General features: G+C 48.4%; 1 protein-coding gene across 1 annotated transcript in view; it reads left to right on the top strand.

Moving 5' to 3' along the window:
- Nucleotides 1-22,907, top strand: part of PECAM1 (platelet and endothelial cell adhesion molecule 1) — a 55,794-nt gene that overhangs the window by 24,607 nt on the left and 8,280 nt on the right. Inside the window, 7 exon segments of the mRNA XM_032322764.1 lie at nt 2,952-3,239; nt 3,879-3,986; nt 5,114-5,141; nt 6,341-6,417; nt 8,752-8,805; nt 10,323-10,385; nt 15,840-15,896. Of these exon segments, the coding sequence (XP_032178655.1) occupies nt 2,952-3,239; nt 3,879-3,986; nt 5,114-5,141; nt 6,341-6,417; nt 8,752-8,805; nt 10,323-10,385; nt 15,840-15,896 (675 nt within the window).

Genomic DNA, 22,907 nt, shown 5'->3' with positions numbered 1-22,907 from the left:
AAAAGCCTAATAGGCTTCTCCTTCTTCCTCCTCCTTCTTGTTTAATAACTGCCTATCTGCGGGTACCACTGTGGACCTCTTAAGTAGGATAGAGATTCTTGCTTCTATTAATGTATGGTCCCAAAGGAGCCATATATTTCAAATTAATATCAATATATATAAAGCATCTAATGCTATAGGGCATACAAAAAAAGAAAACATATTGTTTTCAATGATATAGCAAGAAACACAGGATGTCCTGATTAAATAATGGAGAAATAGTTTAGTATATTTGAATGACAGTGCAAGTAAGCATAGAAAAAAAAATGCTGCTAGGGAACCCATGATTGTCACATGGATTATCCTTACAACAATGGTGATAGAATTTGGGCCATGAAAGGGGGATCATCTAGCTTGAATCCAAAGACCTGGGTTGGGAGCCAGGTCTTGACAATGGGTCAAGAAAGGACTGGGTCAAGAAATGGCCAACCAGTTAAATACATGAGCAAAATGTCTCCATGGAACTGTTCAAAAGACTGGGTAGATCAGATGGCCAGTTAAATACATGAGCAAAATGTCTCCATGGAACTGTTCAAAAGACTGGGTAGATCAGATGGCTGGAAACAAAAGATTGGGACTGGAAAATCATTGGATATAAACTGAAAATGTGACTGAGCTCAACTGTGAAGGGCATCGAATGCTGGTCTTCAGAGTTGAGAATTTGTCCTGTATGCAATAAGAGCCAGAAGAGGAAAGGGGGTCATGAGGAGGATGGAGCTTGGGGGAGATTAACTGGGGGGCTCTATCTCTTAGAAGTGGAGACTTCAGACCTCACAATAGCTTAAGAAGTCAATGCAGAGGCCCATGTGAAACTGTTTAAGTTGGTTTAAATTGGGTCAATAGTAGCGGCTAACATTTACCATGAACCTTGACCATGTGGGCATCCCAATGTGAAGTAGTCTAGTAAATTATCCCCATTAATACTTACAATAGCCTTGTAAGACCCATGAAAATACTATCCTTGCTTTATGATGATGCAGCAAAGGCTTAAGATGAACAGCTGATGGGGAGTGGGACTGGGAAGTGGGGTTGGGCAGCCGGGCTCCTGAAGCTGGTTTGCCACCACCCCACTGTGCTTCAGCAGGAGAGAGACTGCCAAATCAGGCTATACCCTCCAGGACTCTGCCGTTATGGTTGAATTCCACCCTCCCATCTCGGTCCTGGTGCTCCCTTTTGTGGTACTGGCATCTCCATGGCCTGGCCACCCACTGCATGCTCAAGGAGGTGATTCATCTCCAAGTCATATGTCAGGGGCGTCTGGGTGGCTCAGTCAGTTGAGCATCCATCCGACTGTTGGTTTTGGCTTAGGTCATGACCTCAGGGTCGTGAGATGGAGCCCCACATCTAGCTCAGAGGGGAGTCTACTTGGAATTCTCTCCCTCTTTCTCTCTGCCCCTCGACCTGCTCTCTCTCTCTCTCTCTCTCAAGTGAATGAATAAAAAATAAGTCAGATATCAGTCTGCTGACCATTCCATTCTCACACTAATATGGAGATCTCCTTGGGAAGACAATTGAGGATCAGAATTTTGGTAATCAAACTTGGAAATGGTTTATGGGAGGAAATTGAGTTCTGCTTGGATCTGCTGGGAATGCCAGGTTGGCAGGGCTTCCTGGTGGAAACACCCAGGTCAAAATCAAGACCTGGAATTCAGGAGACTAATTGGATTAGAGCTATCTATTTCAGCATTAAATGCTCTGTGTTTATGTGTTAATGCACGAACAGAAGCTATGATGTAGGTGAAATTGCCAAAGAGGAGAACAGAGATGGAAAGCTGAGGACTGAATTTTGCAAAAAGTCCATATTTAAGGGGCAAAAAGGAAGAAAAACTAGTGAATAAAGAGGGAGTGACAGGTGAGGAGGTTAGAGAATCTGGGCTGGGAGGCATCAGAGAAGCCTCAGAGGAAGCCACACTGGTTCTGGATGGGAAGAGTGGATGGACCCCTATTAAGGACTGAAATTAATCTGCCGAGGACTCAGGGATGGGATCGTCAGGGGATCGGGTGACCTTTGCCGTTTCTTCAAAACTGGAGTGGGAGAGCAGTTTCCAAAGCAGAGGGATGGAAGTCAGGTGACAGGGATAACAAGGTGGGGAATGGGGATGCGAGAGCAGCTGGTTTCGAACTTTCATAAAGGAGAAGGTAGAAAAACAAGAATAGCTAAAGATAGTGGGTCAAGGTTACTCATAAGACCTGGAAGTGCCATACATCTTTGTAAGCACAGGGAGGGAAATCACACACACACACACACACACACACACACACACACACACACACACTCAACAGGATACAGAGATGAGCTGTAGTGTCAGGCTGAGGGGTCAGTAATACTTGAGGGGTAAGTGAAGGGAGGTGTCTCCAGGAGGCATCGGTTGCTGCCCTTCTGGGCTGAGGGAGGAGGGAGACATGAAGGACATGGGATGAGGGTGGTGAATTGAGTAAAAGGCACACACAACTAAGTGAAACGATATGGTAATTGACTCTCTCTGCTTGAGTTATTTCACTCAGCATCATCTCCTCCGGTCCCATCCATGTTGCTACAAAAGTTGGGTATTCGTCCTTTCTGATGGAGGCATAATACTCCATAGTGTATATGGACCACATCTTCTTCATCCATTCATCTGTTGAAGGGCATCTTGGCTCTTTGCACAGTTTGGCAAACTGTGGCCATTGCTGGAGCACTGGGTGTGGTGCATAAACAATGAATCTTGGAACACTGAAAAAACAAAATTAAATTAAAAAAAAAAAAAAAGAAAAAGGGGTAAAATTTAGCATAGGGGAAAAAAAAAAAAGGCACAGACAGCCCTAGTCTCTGTCACAGTACAGCAGGAGGCTGGCCTTAAGCAGTGCTGTGTCGTGTTCTGTCCCTTGCGCCTCCCCCATTTCTCAGCACTGTCCCTTTCCCTGCCTTTCAGCCCCGGTGGATGAGGTCAAGCTCTCTATCCTGCTGAAAGAGGATGTGGAGTCTGGGAAGGCCGTCGTGCTCCGGTGCTCCGTGAATGAAGCGTCTGGCCCGATCACCTTCAGTTTTTACAGAGAAAAAGAGACTAGGCCCTTCCACCAAACCACCTTGAATGAAACCCAGGCCATTTGGCACAACTCAAAGGCTAGCAAGGAGCACGAAGGACAGTATTACTGCACAGCCTCCAACAGAGCCAATCATGTTAAAAGCAGCCCCCAAAGCAACATACTGACAGTCAGAGGTGAGTCAGGGTCTCAGAAAACAGGGGGACCTAGTGTGACCTCAAAGGGTGAGGCTTGGCCTCACCCCTTGTAAGAGGAGGTGGACCACTGTTTAGCTCATTTCACTGAGGATTAAGAGACCAATGTCCTCCAGGCTCTTTTGTTGCAAATGACAGACACGCATCCAAACTATATAAAAGAGGAATTGGTTATTACAAAAAATTAGAAACTTTTCCCATAGTCTTAATTCTAAATTCTTGGTCAAGAGATACCAGTTGGTTCATGTTGGGTCAAATGTCCACCCATGGACTACCTATGGCCAAGGGGATTGGGTCATGCAGAAGGGACATAGGGGAGCCCACACAAGTCTGTAGAAGGTGCTCTCCTAGCGAAGGAGAAGGGCTGAATAGACCCAAAAAAGGAGTCAACTTCAGCCCAGTGGTCCTTTAAGCTGATGCTATAGTACACAAACAAAAAACACACAAGAACAGTTCTGCACCAGCTGTGAGCAGTGTCTTTCAGAAGTAAGATGCTAGTTACAAGGACTATAAAAATTAGTCTTATTTGTTGCTTGAACCTGGTATTATTTCTTGCTGGCAGAGGAAAAACCTGTGTTTGTGTGTGTGTGTGTGTGTGTATTTTTTTTTCTTCGTTTCCAGTCTTTCTTGCCCCATGGATAAAAGGACTTATTGCAGTATTTGTCATTGGAGTGATAATTGCCGTCTTGGTACTTGGGGCCAGATATTATTTTCTGAAGAAAGCCAAGGGTGAGTACAGTTCTTTCATTCCATTCTGCTAGGTTGCTCTGTCCAGGAAACGGGCCATGGACAGGAGGTGCTTCATTCAGCTTGGTGGAGGCCTGGTGCTCTGCCCCACTGGGAACCGAGGAGATACAGCTGAGAACAATTGCTTTTCTCTTTGTGGTATCACCTTGATAATCAAAGACTTTGGCTTTGGTGGGCCAAAAGATTTTATTGCCCTTTGGATTTAGTTAGGCACAAATGAAAGCAACTGCTTTCCTAGTTGGACAACCCAGAAAAGATGCATTGGAGCGGTGGTGAGGGGGAGGTTGTAGCTACATGTGGTCAGAAGATATTGTTTCATGGGGTTGACCACACCTAGTCCTGCAGCTGGCAGAGGGCTACGGACACCTGCCCTGCGTAGCTTCCCATCCACTGAATGCCTCCCAGTTGATCTGCCGTTTGTGCCATGGTTTCTACCCTGTGCTTGAGGTTAACCACACATGGAAAGGAAGTCAAGATCGCCCAGACACTCAGGAATCAGTCAGCCAGCATGAACTTAAGGAAAAGGGCACAGCCCCAGTAGATTCTGCATAAATTTTTGTGGAGTGCAGCAGTTTCTTTTGGAGCTCCAGACCTGCTGCAGCCTGGGATGGGTGGGGACAGATGGGATGAGGCGGGGCCCTGGGCTTTTTCTAGAACAAGAAAGCTGCAACCCTTCTGGGAAGACAGGCTCCAGAACCAGCCCCTTGCTAAGGTCTCAGGCCAGCTTGGAATTAAGAGAATAAGAACTGATGGAGCCTTTCCTTCTTGGAATCATCTTGAATTGAAGAAAGAGTTGCCTGTTTACCCTGACCTGGTTTCTTGACTTCATCTCCATCACATGCCAGTAAAGAAACTCGCTCCTGGCTAAAACAGTCAGAATGTCCATATTTCTGGAGGAAATGATGCGAAATCTCTTGGTATAAGACCGAAAGAATTTTGTTTGTTTGGTTTTTTCTTCTTTTTTTGAAGCGGAATATATTTGGCTTTCTTTTCTCTTTTTATGGGTATTCAATCTTAAGGAAGTCAAATATGGTGGAGATGAGTGTTCCTATCTGGTACAAACATGGACACATTATACTAACTTTGGATTTTCTCTTTCTCTTTCAAAGCCAAGCAGACACCCGTGGAGATGTCCAGGTCAGTGTGTGTATTTCGGAGGGAGGTGGCTGCTCTGTAGACATGCATCAACTAAAGGAAAATTCTGGTCGTTAGAGGGTTTTCAGTATCCCCTGGAAAGCCCAGAAAAATAAGGGTCTTAGGTGTGAGTAGCGTAGGAAAGTGTGAGTGTGCACATGTGCGTGTGTCTTTGGCTCCATGGACGATTGCCAGCTGTCCTTCAATGGGAAAGAGGGGCTTTATTCTGAGGTCATGTCCCTCCTATACTGTTCCTTGTGAGATCCCTTTTTCCTTATGAAACTATACTGGTAATAGATGGAATTTTTAAAATTTGCATACTTGGCAAAATAGAGTTGACCTAAAAAAAAAAAGGTGGTGATATTTTTACTGTTCTTGAAATCCAAAATCCGAAGGTATGGAAAGGATAATTCTGTTCTGGAGAAAAACAGTAGCATAGGATGAAGAATTCAGAGGGACAGGATTCATCTTGGCCCTGACACTTTTTTTTTTTTTTTTTAACAAACACCAAATACCGAATTTATAAAAAAGCTTCACATATTATATATAAATTAAAAGAAATTACACAGATTCTCAAGCAAACTATTAAAAGGTGTCATTTTCATTTCTAGTTTGAGGCTAATATTGACATGTATGAGAAACTGTGTGAGAGCAAATAATACTCTTGATCAACAATAATGAAATCATACATACTACTTAAGGCAAAATATCTTATATTTATAGTAACTATAGTGTACAATAATATTCAGTTTGGCAGAAATTTATCTGAAACAATTTCTATACATACAAGAATATATTCCTAACAGGTAATTTATATGTAAGTGAAAGTAACAAGGACATATGTGTATATGTATTTGATTAATATAGGATAATTTTGGTGTGTCAAATATTTATGAGATGATAGACTATTTAATGAATGGAATAAATAGAATAATCAAGCAATTCTGGAAATAAGTGAAGACCGTCCAAAGGAGGTCAAGAAAACGTTACTTCTTCAGAGCTTGCTACAGTATAGGAGGGCCCTCACACTTATTTTAACAGCAAAGAGTTTTTATCAACCTTCTGGAAAAATGGTTAGTTTTCCACAGAAGAGAGTAACCTTTTCCTCACTTCAGAAAACTGTTTTTCTCATGATTTTTCCTTGATTGTTTTCATAGCTTAAAGTTAGAGCCAAAATTCTTTCTTTCCTTTTTCATTTCAAGGCCAGCAGCTCCCCTTCTGAACTCCAGCAATGAGAAGATGTTGTCAGATCCCAATACTGAAGCCAACAGACATTACGGTAGAGTCGTGGTTTCTTGCTAAGTGTTTTCCCCTAGCTGGCTGCACACTTCCTTACCCTTCTTAGAAGCAGAATCTATAGGTGACAAGTGTTCAAGTTGGAAGGGAGGCCCTGTCCTCAAGCAGGGGCACTTCATCTAACCAGTTGTGGAAGGGCGAGCTGATAAGCAACACAGAAACTTAGGAAGAAAGGCAGAACATTTTACCCTAATCTCACCACCTCCTAAACATGCTGGGGAACGAAAGGTAGAGAATGATTACAAGGCTGCAGATACCCCATCCTGGGTTATCGTCTAAAACTTTGAACATGGCCCAGGTATAATCATTATCCTTTTGTTAGAGAGAGAGAGCGTGTTATCCACTGAAGTCATCGGTAAAAGATCTCAGATGGAATTATTTATCACAAGCAGGAGACAGTTTCCTTTCAGCTTTTACCACAACTGCTTTCCATAGGCATTTAACAGAAAAAAGTAGTACAAGCAAAGAGTACCTGATAAGGCTTGAGGCAAGCTTGGGAGCCGGTTTAGTTGGGTGGGGAGTTCTTAATCCCACCCAGTCTCTGAGAAAACTCCCAGCAGGGCAGATAATACTATTCCATGCAACTAGTCCTGTCCCAGACCAGGTTGGGGGCAGTTTTCTTTATCAGCAGGTCTGGGAAGAGAACGCTGATGTTCTTTTCTAATTGTATAAGTGATCCACAAAATGAGAATTTTAGGATACTCCTCTAGCAGGGCTTACTTGAGAAATATATTTTAAGAATTGAGCAATTCTTATAACTACCAAATCACCCACCTTTAAAAAGTGAATAAAATAGCGCCTGGCTGGCTCAGTGAGCAGAGTGTGAGACTCAGTCTCAGGGTGGTGAGTTCAAGCCCCACACAGGGCATGGAGCCTACTTAAAAAAACAAACAAACACATAAACAAACAATAAACATAAACAATATGTTTATGTTATGTTAATATGTTAAAACAAACCAAAAAACATAATAAATAAATAATAAGCAGATAGAAGAACCTGGGAATTCCTAAAGTCCATCAAATAGAACAGGAAATAAAGAAAACACACAGTGAGGTATAATCCTTACTAAAAAGTGAACAAAACATTTGTAATAATAAAAGTAATATATTTGTTACAAATGTATTTGTACATTTGTACAAATAACAAAAGTAATACATTTGTTACAAATGTAAAAACATTTGTAATAACAAAAGTAAAGTAATGGACCAATAAAGAAAACAAAGCAAATATATCATGTAAGAAACTGCATTCAGAAAGATTTGGTGACTGTTTAGCAAAATGTGAGCATTACAGAAGAAGTATCTTTTTGTGGTATGGGGGGGTCTTTTTTATTTGTATTATATGTAAGTACATAGTTTAAACTGAATGCTAATATAGACTTACATTAAAATAAGATAAAACATGGAGGACATTGGGAGTTGGAGAGGAGAAGTGAGTTGGGGGCAATCGGAGGGGGAGACGAACCATGAGAGACTATGGATTCTGAGAAACAAACTGAGGGTTTTGGAGGGGAGAGAGGTAGAGGGATAGGAGACCCTGGTGGTGGGTATTAAGGAGGGCATGTATTGCATGAACACTAGGTGTGGTACATAAACAATGAATCTTGGAACACTGAAAAAAATCTAATTTCATTAAAAAGAAATAGGGTTTCCCCCCCACATTTCCAAAAGACAAGAAATACTCTAATTAGATTGTCTCTTTGTGGACTGATTCACTTTATGAAGTATTTTAGTAATCACTGTAAGCAGTTAACTTAAAAGCATAATGGAAAAGTCATGTGTTCTTCAGAAGTATTTATGTTATTTATAATCCATAGAATTATTTTTAATAAAGAACAATTTGGTGGGGGGAAAATAAGTTAAGAAGTTCTTTTTGCCCACTGAGGTGGCAGCCTGGAGGTACCACCATTTCTTTAAACCACGTTCTCCTGCATCCAGCGCTCTGGTTGGAGACGGTTGGTTAGTTTGCTAGTGTTCTTCACGTCTCTGGTTACAGGCCCACTCCTTTAGAATTAAGCTTCATTTCCAATGAGCTTGCTCAAAGTGAACAGTTCTGAATCTTGAACAATTCATAAGCAGATGTATTCCTCCCATGGAATGATAGGCATCGCTGGTGGTAGAAACTAACCACTTGGGGGTTGGATGGGGCCCTAGGGGGGTGAGGAGGGAATCCAGAATCTTCTATGCAGCTGGTGGCCCACTACACCAAAGAGGTTAAACTTGACTCTGTGTGTTCCTGGCACCCAGTTTTTTGGCAAGTTATATAGGAAACTAGGATTTCTGTTGCCACTCATCCTCATTGTTATTTTTCAACTAGGTTACAATGAAGATGTTGGAAACCATGCAATGAAACCAATAAATGAAAATAAAGGTAATTATCAAATTAAGTTTTTGACTTTTTTTTTTTTATTAGAAGCATTTATAGAAAAAAAGGCCTCTAGGAAAGAACTAAAACTGTTAAGACCTGGGGATATTGTACCCTCCCCTTCACCCCCCAGGGACCCTGTCCCTGGCTGCTGTATAAAATGGAAGTGGCTGGTCATTTGCTCCAAAGGTGCTATCTTGTGTCCTTACTGGAAAGTAACCTAGGGACCCCTGGGTGGCTCAGGAGGTTGAGCATCTGACTCAGTTTTGGCTCAGGTTACGATCTCAGGGTTGGGAGACTGAGCCCCACGTCGGGCTCCGTGCTCAACATGGAGTCTGGTTGAGATCCTTTCTCCCTCTTCCTCTGCCCCTCCCCCCCAACTTGCTCTCTCTCTCTCTCAAATAAATTTAAAAATCTCTTAAAAAAAAAAAATAAAGTAACCTGAATTCCAGGAGGAAAGAGCTGGGTTATACATATAGGGAACTATGTACCGGGCACCATAGAAGGACCGCCTTTCTCTTGAATAGTGGAAGTGGGGTGTTTTCTATAATAGCATTGGAGTAAATCATCAAGTTGTACACCTTACACTTATACAAGGTTTCATGTCTTTTATGCTTCAGTTAGGCTGGAAGGAAAGTATTAAGGGTCTGGGATGGGGAGAGGCACACAGGATACTTCAGGGGTAATAAAAATGTTCTTTTTCTTGAAAAGGGTGAAGGGTACACCGTTATTTATTATTATTATTTGTGTTTTATATATAACTTACAAATATTTTCTGATACTTAAGTATTTAATAAAAATAAAACACACTATAAAAAATATAAAATATCACTGCTGCTCATGTTTAAAGACAATAGATTCCTTGCTGCAGCTTTAAAGCTCAGAAAGATGGGGCTAACTCATTTTGCAAAAGTCGCTTCCCCTCCGGGGTCCTCTCACAAGAACTAAAGATCTAAAGCAGTAAACACTGGTGTCCTTGACCACACATCAGTTTCTGGTGCTGGTGAGAAAGACCGACTCTGAGGCTTCAAAAATAAAACAATAATGTGACTTTGAGCTAAAGACCAGCCATTTTACCAGATTTCGCCCTAGTGGCCTGACTGCTTTCATCAGCTTGTTTTTCGATGCATACGGCTTGTGCTCTCGGAGCATTTTTAGGATGGGGAAACCTGTTCCCCATTTCCTGAGATTCTTTCCTTCTTGGAGATAGTTTTCTATGCCTGTGGCTGTGGAATAAACTTCCAGAGTTAACTGCTGTGGCTGATCCTGAGCTTTTAACAATCCTTCCCCTGTAGGAACAAGGGGGACCTGGGCAGGAGGGTCCCCCCACATCCTGGGGAGAGCAGGGTCTTCCCCAGCCTGAGGTGTCCCTCTCACTTGGAATAAATAGCCTTTAGCCTGTGTCTAGCTTCCTCCTTGAAATAGGGACTTCTGCAGTCATTTGAGTGGAAATCTGTAATGCAGGGGGAGGCCCCCAGAGGAGGTTTTGTCTAACTGCGGGGTGCTGTGGTTCTTTTGAGCAGAGCCTCTGACCTTGGATGTAGAATACACAGAAGTGGAAGTGACCTCGCCTGAGTCTTACCAAGGTAAGCACCAGTACTGGGGTGACCCCCCACGCTTTGTTCTCTGCTGGGGTGTAGACACCAGGGGGAGGTGTGCTGTGACCCAAGGACAAAGGTCCCTTCAGTCGGTCAGACCTGCTGGGCGTGCCTACGGCGGGAGCAGGGACTCCTGCCTAGGCTTTTGAGGCATTAAATAAATTTCATTCTTATTTATCTCACTATTAATAATGAGTAGGTTTTCCTGAGCAATTACTACGTGCTAAGAAATGTGTTTGTTGAGAGGCTTTTTGAGGGCCTCACTGCCCGTGTTTGGACTTTCTTCCAGAGCTATGTTCCTTGCCCACGCCTAGTATCTTCCTTAAACAGCTGCATGCACACAGAGCCTGGGGAAATGAAACACATGTTTGAAGGTGGTGAGGGCTTGGCTCTTGAAAGAGGGACTCTTGGGGAAGTGCTTCTGAAACCAGAGTCCCCTTCTGTGTGAACAGTGGCACAAGCCTCCCACTTCAGGCTTTGTTTTTCTGTGTGCGGTTCTCTCAGGGCAGCTGGCCCAGGGGGTCCCTGGCTCTGTGGCTCCCTTGGGGACACAGATGCAGAGCGGGCTGCTCCACAGCGAACGCCAGAACGTCAGTTGCAGTTGCTTTTTGCCGCCCCTGTCAAAAAAACGATGCATCTCCTCCTGGCTTTCCTTCACCCTAGCCATCCAGAGCCTTCTTGCCCTGCTGGGAGGCTCTTTAAGGCTATATAGCCACACATCCCCCCTCCCACTGAGGCCCAGGACTGCTGCTGGGTCCACTCCACCTGGCAAGCTGAGGGCCCTTTTCCAGACCGGCCATGCATAGCATTAGCCAAAATCCCAGGGCAATGGCATCCCTTTGTCCTCTCTGGCTCCCTGAATCCGGAAGAGTTTTGGGTTCCTTCCTGCGTTCTTGCTTAGGTCCTGGGCACCATGTCAGCGGGTGTGTGCACAGAACCTTCAGGTTCCCCTATGGCTCCCAGGCTCTGTGCTACCCAGTGGGGCACCATTCCCACAGTCCGCCACCAGAATGGCCCCTAGGGTTGACGCTGCCCCATCTGCATGATCACTGGGCATCCCACTTGTGAGACTGGACTGGACCTGGGAAGGGTGGGGGCCGTGGCAGGCCTAGAGTTCTCTTCCTCTTTATTTTGTTGTAAAGAGGTCCGCTTGTTAACAAAGTAAAGTCCTTGATGGGCCAGCCCTTGTGCAAGCAGCAAAGGTTCATATATGGCCCGTCGTCCCGCCCCCCCCCATGGGGGTAGAGCCTGTGAGGGAGCCAAGAAAACACGGAAACGAAGAATATATAGACAGTGCCAGGTGATGGTTAGTGCTCGGAAGGAAAGGGAGCAATGAGACGGCGTGAAAGGCGGCTTTGGGGGCTGGCATTGAAGCTAGGGCCTGCAGGGCACAAAGAAGGTGGCCCCAAGGACCCAGGAAATGGGCAGGACAGCGTGCGGTGGCCCAGAGCTTGGCTCATCTGAGGATCTGGAAGGAGGCACAGGTCGGTGTGTTGTCCCCGGCCAGAAGGGATGAGGGCGGAGACAAAGTGCCAGCAGTGGGTCGACTGGAGAGAGATTTCAGAGACATGCCACCGTGGATGACATTTTATGGCAAGGATCATGGAGACCAAATCAGCACAGGTCTGGATGGACGGTCCCTATATCTGAGATTGGGAGGAACAGGTCTGGTTAGGTTAAGCATGAGATGCCGAAGAGGAGACAGCTACTTCGGGGGTTGGTGCTCAGAACAGAGTCTGGTTCGGCTGCAGCTAAAGGGGCGGTAGGGGGCTCCCTTCCAGCCTTCCCTGGTCCTGCCAGAGCCGCTACAGATGCCCCTTTGTCACCGTGCATCATGGGCTCAGTTCTGGCGATAACAGTTTCCTTCCTCTAAAGGGGAATTCAGGCCTGGGAAGGGAAGGGGAAGCGTAAAAAGAGGAAAGGGCTGCCCCAAGATTTTGCATATGTGTAGAAAAACCCTGCTGTCCCCAACCCTCCAAACTCCATGGGGTGCTTGAGCTGACAGGGATTGCCCCCGGGCTCTGGCCTCGAGGTTCTCATGCTCCTCTCGCAGAGGGCCAGGTCCTGTCCTCGCCTCTGCTGCCCGCTGGGCCAGGACCAGGTGGGATTAAGAGCACCGGGCCTGATGCCTCGGAGGGTTTGGAGTGAAGGCCGCTGATAGAGAAAGGATGCCGGGTTGTGTCCTTGCAAAAGGGTCCATTTTCCTTTCTTTGGGGAATGTTTCCATGTTAGAGTGTCTGGTTTTCTTTTCTTGCGTGAGGGTGGGGTGGCTTTAAAGGGAAAAGAAGTCTTAGGACAGAATGACAAGGGGTGCGTTCCTTGCTAGGCTGTGCACAGCTGCAGTCACCATTCCCCACGTTGCTGCGAGGGTCTCATGAGAGCTAGAGTGATAGCCATGTGGGTGGAAATGGAGAGTTTCTGGAAGATACACGTTGTGTTTTCTGGATCCAGCCTCTTGGGTGCTCAGGGACAGCAGGGGAGGGTCAGCCTGGCCTAGGAAGCTGTCCCCTTGCTTTCTCATGGGTGGTGGGTGGAGTGTCCCTAGAGTGGGGAAAGGGCTTTGTGGTTTCAAGGCCAGTAGTGAGTAAACTTGATGTGGTCTTGGCCAACCCAGTTCCCTATCCTCAAGGCTCCCTCTTCCACAGCTGGGGTGGGGGAGGGGTGAGGCCTGCGTCCAGCTCTGCCTCCGACTGGCCTGGCCGCTGACCAAGGAATCACTGGGGGATGGAGGCGGGGTGGGAAGGAACTTGTTCAGCCCGGTCTGTTGCTTGTTTGCTCTGAGGCTAATTGCTGGGAAAACCCCATGACGTTGAAGCCATCTCTTTCTCTGAGAACAGAGAAAAACAGAAGCCAAAATAAAGCCCCATCCGGAAACATGCCTGACAGCAGAGACAAACAGCCTGTTGGCCTGGGTTACTCATTAGTGGGCAGCTGCAGAGCAGGGCAGGGGTGGTGGAGGTGAGCGGCCAGCCCCGGCCCATCACTGGGGGCAGGACAGGGGGGCAGCAGGAGGAATTGCTGGGGCAGCTGCAAGGATAGCCGCTCGGCCAAGAAGTGGAAACGACCCTGCCACCCGGACTGGTCCACAGTTACAAGAAGGAAGGGAGTCAAGTGTGGTTCTTGAGTCCAGAGGGTGTTAGAGTGTCCCCAAGGTGACCAGCGAGGTCTACCAGCCAGCGTGGGGGGGTGTGGATCTTACAAGGTGTCCAACCCCCAGGCTTGGCCACCCCACCCCATCCCTCCTTTCTTCCCCGCTGGCCCCAGCTCCCATTGTGGGACAGGGTCTGAGGATGAGCTGGCAGGGCCCCAGGACACCTGGTATACAGCGCCTTATACCATCATTTCTCCCTGCATTGTCTGCCCCAGAGCCCGGAGCTCCTGAAAGCTCTGGGTCCAAATCACCTTTTCCCTTCCTGGTCCACAGTGCCCAGCACAGAGCAAGTGTTCGGATCACACTGAATGCGAGACTCACCCAGGCCTAACACGTTGCAGAATCCCTTGGGGATGTGGCAGATTCCCAGGAGATGCAGAAATGCTTGGAGCCTCCCTGTGCACCCCCGAATCTGGTGCCACGGAGGGAGTGTGGGGAGCGGGGTAGGCATCTCTGCTAGCCTCTTAGAAAAAAGCAGGTGTCCTAGCAGAGGGGTGCTTGATGGCTCAGCCACGCTGGTGAGTACCAGGTTCTGTTTGGTGTCTTGGTGGAGTCATATGAAGCCTTCTGCAAGGGCCTGGCCACCCCAAATGTCCCAGACTCACCTGCTGGGGGATCTGAACCACTCCTCCACCCCCAGCCTTCCTCCTGGAACCACTACCGTTCACCATTCAGTGTCTGATGAAGGACCATGACTTTGATCACCAAGATCTAAAACCTCGGGGAACAGGCTGGTTATACTAATACCTTCCTCAGGCTCAGGGGTTTGAGAGAGCTAGAGACCCTTGCAAGGACATTGACTGGTGCCTTCATTGTCCTATCAAATGTCTATGCCTCCAGGTAGCCATGCAAGGCCTGGGCCCGAGAGGTGAACCCAGAGCTCCGGGTCCACCAGGGAGATAGTCCTGGGGACAAATAATGTTGGTGTGGTCATGGGAAAGTGTCCCCAAAGTGCTGTGTAAGCACAGGGGTCCTGTGTAACTGCCCTGGGCACAGGGAAGGGGTGAGCGTGTTAGGGAGAAGGTAGGTGTGTGAGGGTGTGTGAACCCAGGTGCAGGAACAAAGCTTGTCCTGGGACTTGGAGGACGAGGAGGAGTGGGCCAAAGAGAAAGGGCCGTGCGGGCAGTGAAGGGACACGCTTTGGGTCGGGGGGCATCCCTGGAGCCTAGTGAGTCAAGGGCATCTTGGTGCAGTTAGAGTCCACGGGCGTGGCCCAGCCAGCTGCCGGCCACCAAGGAAAACAACAGCCACTCAGTACAGAAGACGGTCAGGAAGCGTCTTCCCCTGTCTGGGGCTTTGTTTCCGGATCCGTAGAAGGAGAATGTTGGCCACATGTAGAAAGCTACCTTTCCACAGTGAGGCTTCTTGGTCTTTTGTGCAGGTGAGGGGAGGCGGGGGAAGTGGCTGGGCCCCGTCCTGTTTCCTGAGGTTTGTGGGGGGGGGTGTATGTACGTGCTGTGTGTGTACACACTGGGTGTGTGTGTATGCTGCGTGTAGACACAGTATGGTGTATGTACAAGTATGTGTATATACAACCTGTATGTAGACTTGAACTTAAATAGATGCCCATATGGGTGCTTTGTCCCCCAAACCCTGAGTCTCCTCAGGGCTTAATGCATACCCCAGTCCTCCGTCTGCCCTTCTGAAAGAGTCCACACCAGAGGATCTCAGCCCGGTCTGCGTCTTAGAATCCCCTGGAAGCTCTTTAAAAACCCCAGTACCAGGGCTACCCCAGACCAGTCAGAACCAGAATGGGGCCCTGGTGTTGGCATTTGACGTCAGCTGGCCCGGCAAGATTTTCAGTGGTTCTTTGTCCCAGCTGGTCCTTAAAGTCACAGACGATGCCCAGGCTCTAACCCAGGCCTCAGGGGACTGGGAGCCCAGAGCCCTGCCCCCTGGGAGTGGCCAGGAGAGTGGCTGGACACTGGGACACCCTGGCAGGGAAGGAAGGGTGGGGCCCCTGAGCTGGAGGCTGGAGGCTGATACTGGGGACCCCTCCACCTGTGGTCCTTCAGGCCCAGGGTTCCCCTGGAGCAGCTGGACCCGCCCCTGCACTGGCCTGTTGACCTCATCCTTCCAGGCTGAGCGCCACTCGTTAGACCAGGATCTTCTGAAGCCAGGAAGTGGCCTGAGCTTTGTGGCAACAAGGTCTCCAGCCCCTGCTGGAGAAGGGTGCTCATGGGGGCAGGGGTTAGTGGGCAAGCAGGGAGCCTCGGACCTTCTCCTGCTTCAGCGGTGGGCTGACCTGGTGCCCAGAGGCAGCTATTGACCTGTACCCGGTCACTTTCCAGGTCTGGAAACCAAGGGCACAGAGACGGTGTACAGTGAAATCCGGAAAGCTAACCCTGGTGAGTTAGGGCCCTTGACTCCCCCAGCCTGGGGGATGGTTCCCCCAGAATCATCCATGGGGGCTTGGGAGTGGGCGGGAGAAGAAGGAGAAAAGGAAGACAAAAAGAACTACTGCGCCTTATACCGAAGCTGGTGGCTGCCTCTCTCCTGCCACCCCTAAAACATAGCCACATGTTACATGTGCTGTAATTTAGTCAACACACACTTTAATAAGCGCTTACTGCATGCCAGGGATATAGAACCTCACATGTTCAGACCCAGCTCAGGAGCATCTGGGCTGGAGTGCATCCTGGCACCACTGTGTGCTCCCGGGACCCCAGGAGAAGCCCCGTGGCCCCACCTGTGCTCAGGTGCCAGCCAGGGCATCTCATCTGCCCTCCCCCCCGCCCCACCCCCACGGGCCCTGGTGCATGATGGGCACCCAGAGTTCATAGACAAAGTCATTGCTTTGCTTTCAAGCCGTGGGGGAGCTCAGTCTCTACAAGAACACACTGCCTGGGGGGGGGGGGCGTGGATCTGCACCTTCCATTCTCCCTTTCTCTGGTGCTAGACCCCAGTTCAGTCCCCGTCTCCACCACTTCCCCCATGAAGATCTTCCCCCAGGACTGAACATGGTACCCAAGCAGACATGGAACTGGGGAAGCTCCCAGCAGTATCATTTTTGTATCATCATTCTATCCCATTCTGGGGAAATGAATGGAACACAAAGACTCCTTTTACAATTCTGAAAATAGGTCACAGGCCAAAAGGCCAAAAGGAAATAGTCACTATGTGGATATCTTGCCTCAGACCTGTATTTAAGTGGATTATCTGGGGAGCATTACAACTGGCCCCGAAGCTTCGGGACAGCCCAGCTACTCTGAGCAGGGTCCACAGACCCACGGCCGAGGTGGTCTCAGGGCGAGTCCAGACCCGCGAGAATCAGAATCTTCAGAACCTGAACTCTAACAGGCTGGATTCCAGATACTGTTGACGATTGCTAACATTGGAGAAGCACTGTCTGAACCACGGGAGACCCCCTTTTTATCTGAAAGAGGAATCTCCCTTTAGTGAATATGTTTTTTTAATGGTATTTTCATGGGTAGAGCAGAAACTCAACCCCTTGAGGAACTTGACACTGAGTGACCAATTTTCAGAAAGCATCTCCGGGGGCAATTTTTGGTTTCAGTGTTTCATTTTGCAATCTCAATACATTCAGAGCCAGCAAAATGCAAATTGAGAAGTAAATAGACATTCTCTGTTCTTCCAGTGTAACAAAAAGCTAGAGCTCCAGTAGGGTTCACCCAATTGTATGAAAACACCCCTTCTGCTCTCCTAGAGGTCCCTGAGATCGTTCACATTTAATTGCTTTGGTTATACAAGAAGGACAGAAAGCTTATTATGTTGGAATATCTCTGAATCCTCACAGTAAGTCCCATTTTACAGATGAGGATACTGAGGCACAGAACAGTTGAAACACTTGCCCAAGTTCGCACAGGAAGCAGGTCCCCACACTGGCCCGCCCTGGAGGTGGATTTCCACGGTCCTGATCACAGATCAGGGAACTGCACTGCCTTTGGTTTTGGGGAAAGGAAGCTGGTGGATTGTGGAGCCCACAGGGGTTGCCCCCAGAGCGACCCCCCCCCCCCACAGGAGACCCGCGGGAAGCCTGCAGTCTGCTGTGTCCTGAGCCTGCTGCTGGAGGCTCTTTACAGCTGGAAAAGGCCATCCCCAGTGTGCACCCCGAAGGGTGTGTGTTAGGTGCCCCGCAAATTAGGCTGGCAAAAGACAGGTAAACAGGAGAAAAACCAAGTGATGGGAAACTGCAGAGTGGTTAGAAGTGGGAGCTTATATAGGAAGTTAACCAAGAGCAATAAAAATTTTTTGTAGGTGCTTTCTGCGTCCGTTGACTGTCATTTGCCTTCAGCTCAAAATAACCCTGTGCTGATGTGGCATGTTTGGAGAAGGCCTATTGTGATTTTCTACCCCTGCTTTAGGGCCGCTGTTCAGATGGGTTCCCTTAGGGTCCCCGGGCTGGTTCTCTAGGCCTGAGTCCTCGGTCCCCCGCTGTGGGAACCCAACTGCTCCCTCTGGCCTAAGGCAGGAATGGACTGTAGGACCTAACCCTGTAGGGATTTGGGGTGGTGAAGGGCCCTATTTTGCTGACAGACATCTGAGCCCCAGTCCCCATGCGGCCACTTGGCAGCTGTGTGACTTTGACCAAGATGTCTAACTCTTCTGAGACTCCAGTTTCTTCCACTGAGATTAAATCAGAGAAGTGGGGAGATGGTGCAAATTACCCCAAGCACCAGTCCTCATAGTATCCCTGTCCTACAGTGAGCATCCAAGCCCTTTTAGCTGAAAGATGCCAGAGAAGCTTGAGCCCAGGCAGAGACTAGAGCCGTGTCCCGATTCCCGGCCAGGGCGCTCCCCCTGTGCAACCTGGGCGGTCAGGAGTCAGTGGGGCCTTGGGCACCTCTGTAATCTGGTCTCTGACCCAGCACCCAGCTCCTGCCCAGTGTTTGGGGGTTATAGAGAGAGCCCTGGGTCTTATAGTCAAATCCCCGGTGCTGCCTTGGAAGTCCCTGCTGGCCCCTCACTGAAGAGCCTCGGGAGTTGCTGTTCTGGAACATTTCCTGCTGGGCTGCTGCTCCCCAGGGGGATGGGGGTGGGGGGCGGGGAGAGGCTGGCAGCCTCATATGCTACTCTATGCGCAAGCCTCAAAACTAGCTTGGGGTGGCGGGGAGCTCTACTACTCTTCCTGTTCTGCAGATGGGGAAATGGGCCCAGAGGTTAAATAACTTGTCCCGGAGCAGAGCCCAAGGCCAGCGGTTGGCAGAGCAGGGAGTCGGAGGCAGGGAGGCTGGCTGCGGAGCGCGGTTCCTCACATCTCCTCTCCACGCTGCCGAACCGATGGATCACGTGCTGCTGCGTTTTCCAGCTCTCTGGTCGGCTTCCCGTCATCACCAGTCTCCCTAGAGGAGTCGCCTCTGTTAAGAGTGACAGCCGGTATGGTCTGGGTGACCCTGGCTGAGTCGTGGAACCTCTAGGGACCCTGGTCACTACCTCAGTGAGATGAGGGGCAGATGCCCGATCTAGATGGCGTGTTCCCAGGTCTGTTAAAACACAGACGGTGCAGCAAGCAGCCCCCTGAATTTTGGATTCAGTAGGTCTGGAGTGAGGCTACTTTGCATTCCTCACAGATTCTCACATACCTGGCTATTGGTCTGGGGACCACACTTCTAGAAGTTTCCGGGTTCCCTTCAGGTGATGCCACTCAAGTGCTTCTTGTTTGACCAGGTGGGTTCTTGGAGTCTTTCCCCCTCCTCAGCAGTCTTGGAAGGATCCCTCAGGGTTGGCAAGCAGAGAGAATCCTCCAACACGGGTGCATGGGTGCGGGTGTAGATGTGGAGGGGGGGTGGGGGAGAAGGGTGACACCTAATAAAATAAGGGACCTAGTGAGGGTGGGTGTCTGGACAGGCCAGTGAACAGGCTGCGTGCAGAGCTACGTCTTCTCTAACCTTTCCTTCTTAGATTCTTTTCCTTCCCACCTTAGTTTCTCAGTCCTCGCCACCTTCCAACTAGCCGCACTTCAGGGCTGGCTATTTTGGGAAATGGCTCACAGGGCGTAGTTCTGGCTTTTAAACCCCCTTTTTTCCCCTGAGTGATACAAAGGAAAACTGCTCCTCTAGATAAGCGAAAGGGCATCGGGCAGGCCTGCCTCCAAGGAGCAGCCCCAGGGCGGGGCTCTGGGTAGGACCAGCGCCCTGGGGAGAGGGTTGCGGGGCGACCGGCTGAGGGCTGGCGGTCATCTGGAGGCTGGGGGAGGAGCCAGGTCTTGGCAATCGTGGCTTTCGGCTCTAAGTTCCGCCTTGTCTGTGTGGGAGTTTTAACTGTGAGAAAACATACATCACACTTGGCATTTTAATCACTTTTAAGTGTACATTTCAGTGGCATTAAATATATTCATGCAATCCTACAATCATCATCACCATCCATCTCCAGAGCGTTTCCATCTTCCCAGAGTGAGACTTCATACCCAGTAAACAATAACTCGTGACTCTCCCAGCCCCTGGCCACAACCATTCTCCTTTGCACGTCCCTGAATGTGACTAAGCTCCGCGTTTTTATGTCAAATGAGGTAGTTGGATGGATGATCTTAAGTTGCCTTCCAGTCAGAACATTTGGAGAGTCTTGGTCCTAGCATTTGGAATTAATGGTCATTCGTCTATGTTTTGGTCTGTCTGGAACCCTTCCCCTGAACATGTTGGTTCTAAGTGACTTCTAAGAGTTACTTTTTAGGTCCCTTGGAGCCAATCCCAATCCTTTACTCACCCTTGATTCCAAGACCCTATAGGTATTTGCACCTAAGCCTGAGTTTTCCTTCAAATCTGAATTAAGTCATGGATCTCCGGGCCCAACTCACTGTGCTTCTGCCGTGTTTGTGTTGGCTCACGTCCACCTGGATGGTTCTTTGCACTGTAATCCTGAGGGGAACACCCTAAGTTGGGAGATAGAGGCTTGGGGTTGATTTTCAGCCCTGCCCTTATCCAGTTGTATGACTTGGCTCCCACCCCTCATTTTTCCCTTGGGTGTTACTTTCCTCATTTTTCAATAAAATGTCCCTCGCTCATGTGGGACTGCTGTAGAACACTCTGTGTTCTCAGGACTGTGCTGGGGCTAAGAGCTGTAGTGGGCAGGTGGGTAGGAGTAGTGGGTACTGTAGGGGGTAAAATGGGGAAGAAGAGGACATCTCTTCCAACCCAGTGTCCCCTGCTGGGTCGTGGTGGTTAGGTCTGCTCTTCTGCTGGGAACCTACTATTTCATTGACAAAGAGCTAAGCTAACATCTTGTCCCAGCCGTTAACTCCGTCCAGGGCAAAGAAACCCCTGATCTTACAGTTCTCCCCTCTCCAACTCTTAGATGATTCATTACAACATGTTAGGGAAAGAAGGAGAGGGGTTCTCAGTATTAGGAAATTTATTTCTGAAAGAAACCCCATTGAGAGAAGCCTAAGGAGAAGGGAAAGCAAGCCCTGGAAAAGAGCCAGAACGGGGTTGAGAAAGAGCTTCTGCATCTACGTAACCATGGGCAGGCTTAGCTAATGGAGACCACACAGATAATTTCTCGTAATTTGGATCTGCAAGGATAGCATTTGGGTTTTTTTATTAAGTACTTATTCTTTCTCCAATGATTTGCCTGAGGTCAGGTTTGCAAATCCCAGTCAGCTATGGTGGCTCTGGTTACAGCATCAGACCTGACTTTCCAGAAACAGGAACGAAGTCTGCTTTTATGTCTCTTATTAAGCAGTAATGTAGGTAGTCCAAAAAGTGAGTGCTTAAAGAAAGTCATACAGGTTATAGTAACAGGAACCAATTGTTACCGCAGTTGTGACACTCTCATGTGTCACGCCTCTGAGTTCTCTCGATTTAGATGGTGCTGCCCTCCCAGGGGGCTCATTCATAGCTTTGGTGCTCTGAGGTACAGGGTGACTTGGCCTCAAGAGCCCCCCATTTCACCCCCAAACACCACCTCCCGAAAACCTCTTTGTTCACCTGCTGTCAGCTTCCTCCTCTTCTGACTAATCCAGGGAAAGGCTTGATTTTCCTTTCCTCCCTTGCTCTCCTCCTGACAAGACCTAAAAGAGAGACATTACAGCAGAGCTGGGCAGGGAGCCTCTCCATGAAGGCGTGACTGCCTCTGACTTTCTCCACAACCTCACTCAGCCTGGTTGAGCCTCATGCAAACTGCTGTTTCTGGCTACGCAGGAAAATGTGTATCTTTACTCTGAATCAGTGCCCGACATTTTCTAGTGCTTCTGCTCATTCTAAAGGCATTTCATAAAACGACTTGCTGCTCTCCTCAAAGCAAAACCTATTCATGTATATTTACCTTGGATTTTAAAACTGAAGAATGAAGTGGTTTCCTACAATCAGAAACACAGTCAAGTTCTTCCCTATGAAAGAAATCAGGTCTAGGATGACATTTCCACTGCTGGGAGCACTGGTTCTCGAGGCAGGAGACATTTTTGGCTGTCATAATTTGGGCAGGGGGTGGAGGGTAGAAGGGGTGCTCTCACATCTAATGTATGGAGGCTGGGAATACTGCTAACCATCTTACAGTGGACGGGACAGCCCCCAGAGCAAAGAATGATCTAGCCCAAGGACACCTGGCTTGCACAGTTGGAGGAGCAGGAGACTATTCATCTCAGGGTCATGAGTTTGAGCCTCACATTTAGTAGAGACTATTAAAAAAAAATAAGTAGGGGTGCCTCGGTGGCTCAGTGGGTTAAGCCTCTGCCTTCGGCTCAGGTCATGGTCTCAGGGTCCTGGGATCGAGCCCCGTATCAGGCTCTCTGCTCAGCAGAGAGCCTGCTTCCTCCTCTGCCTCTGCCCGCCTCTCTGCCTACTTGTGATCTCTCTCTCTCTGTCAAATAAATAAATAAAATCTTATAAAAAAATAATAAGTAAACTCAGAAAAGAATGTCCCAGCCCAGAATGTCAATAATACCAGTGTTTAAAAAAAAAAAAAAAAAAAAAGCGCCTGGCTTATAAGAACTTAGCTCCTATGAGTCTTCCAACAGGAGAGCTGGTTTTCCTCCCCGGATGCCTGGGTCCTTCTCGGAAGGTGTCCTGAGCACATCCCACTGAGAGCTCCCGGCCCTGGGAAGAGATGCCGAGTCCCTCTTCAGACATTAACTCATGCCTTCTGGATGGGACACTAACCTATACCTTCCCACCCCGGTATCTGCTCACTTGGCCTTCGCCTTCTGCTCTGGCTTTTCCTGGTATTCCAGATGTTTCCAAAGGGGGTAGAAATTGACTATACTAAGAGTAGCTGTCATCAAGAAAGAATTATAGAGCAGAGGGCCTCTCTGTTCCAGCCCCTCTGGGAGGGAGAGAAGAGCACTTGGGGGTCAGTCCCCACCCATCCTGTGGGGTCCAGAGCCAATCAGACCAGCGGTCACTGCCAATCCTGCCCCAGGTTGCTGTTTCCCACTTGAGAATCCAGGCGGGTAAAGAAGTACTTTG

This window comes from Mustela erminea, chromosome 18 (assembly GCF_009829155.1).
Source record: "Mustela erminea isolate mMusErm1 chromosome 18, mMusErm1.Pri, whole genome shotgun sequence".
Classification (NCBI taxonomy): Eukaryota; Metazoa; Chordata; class Mammalia; order Carnivora; family Mustelidae; genus Mustela; species Mustela erminea.
This window is presented reverse-complemented; position numbering and strand designations above follow the sequence as displayed.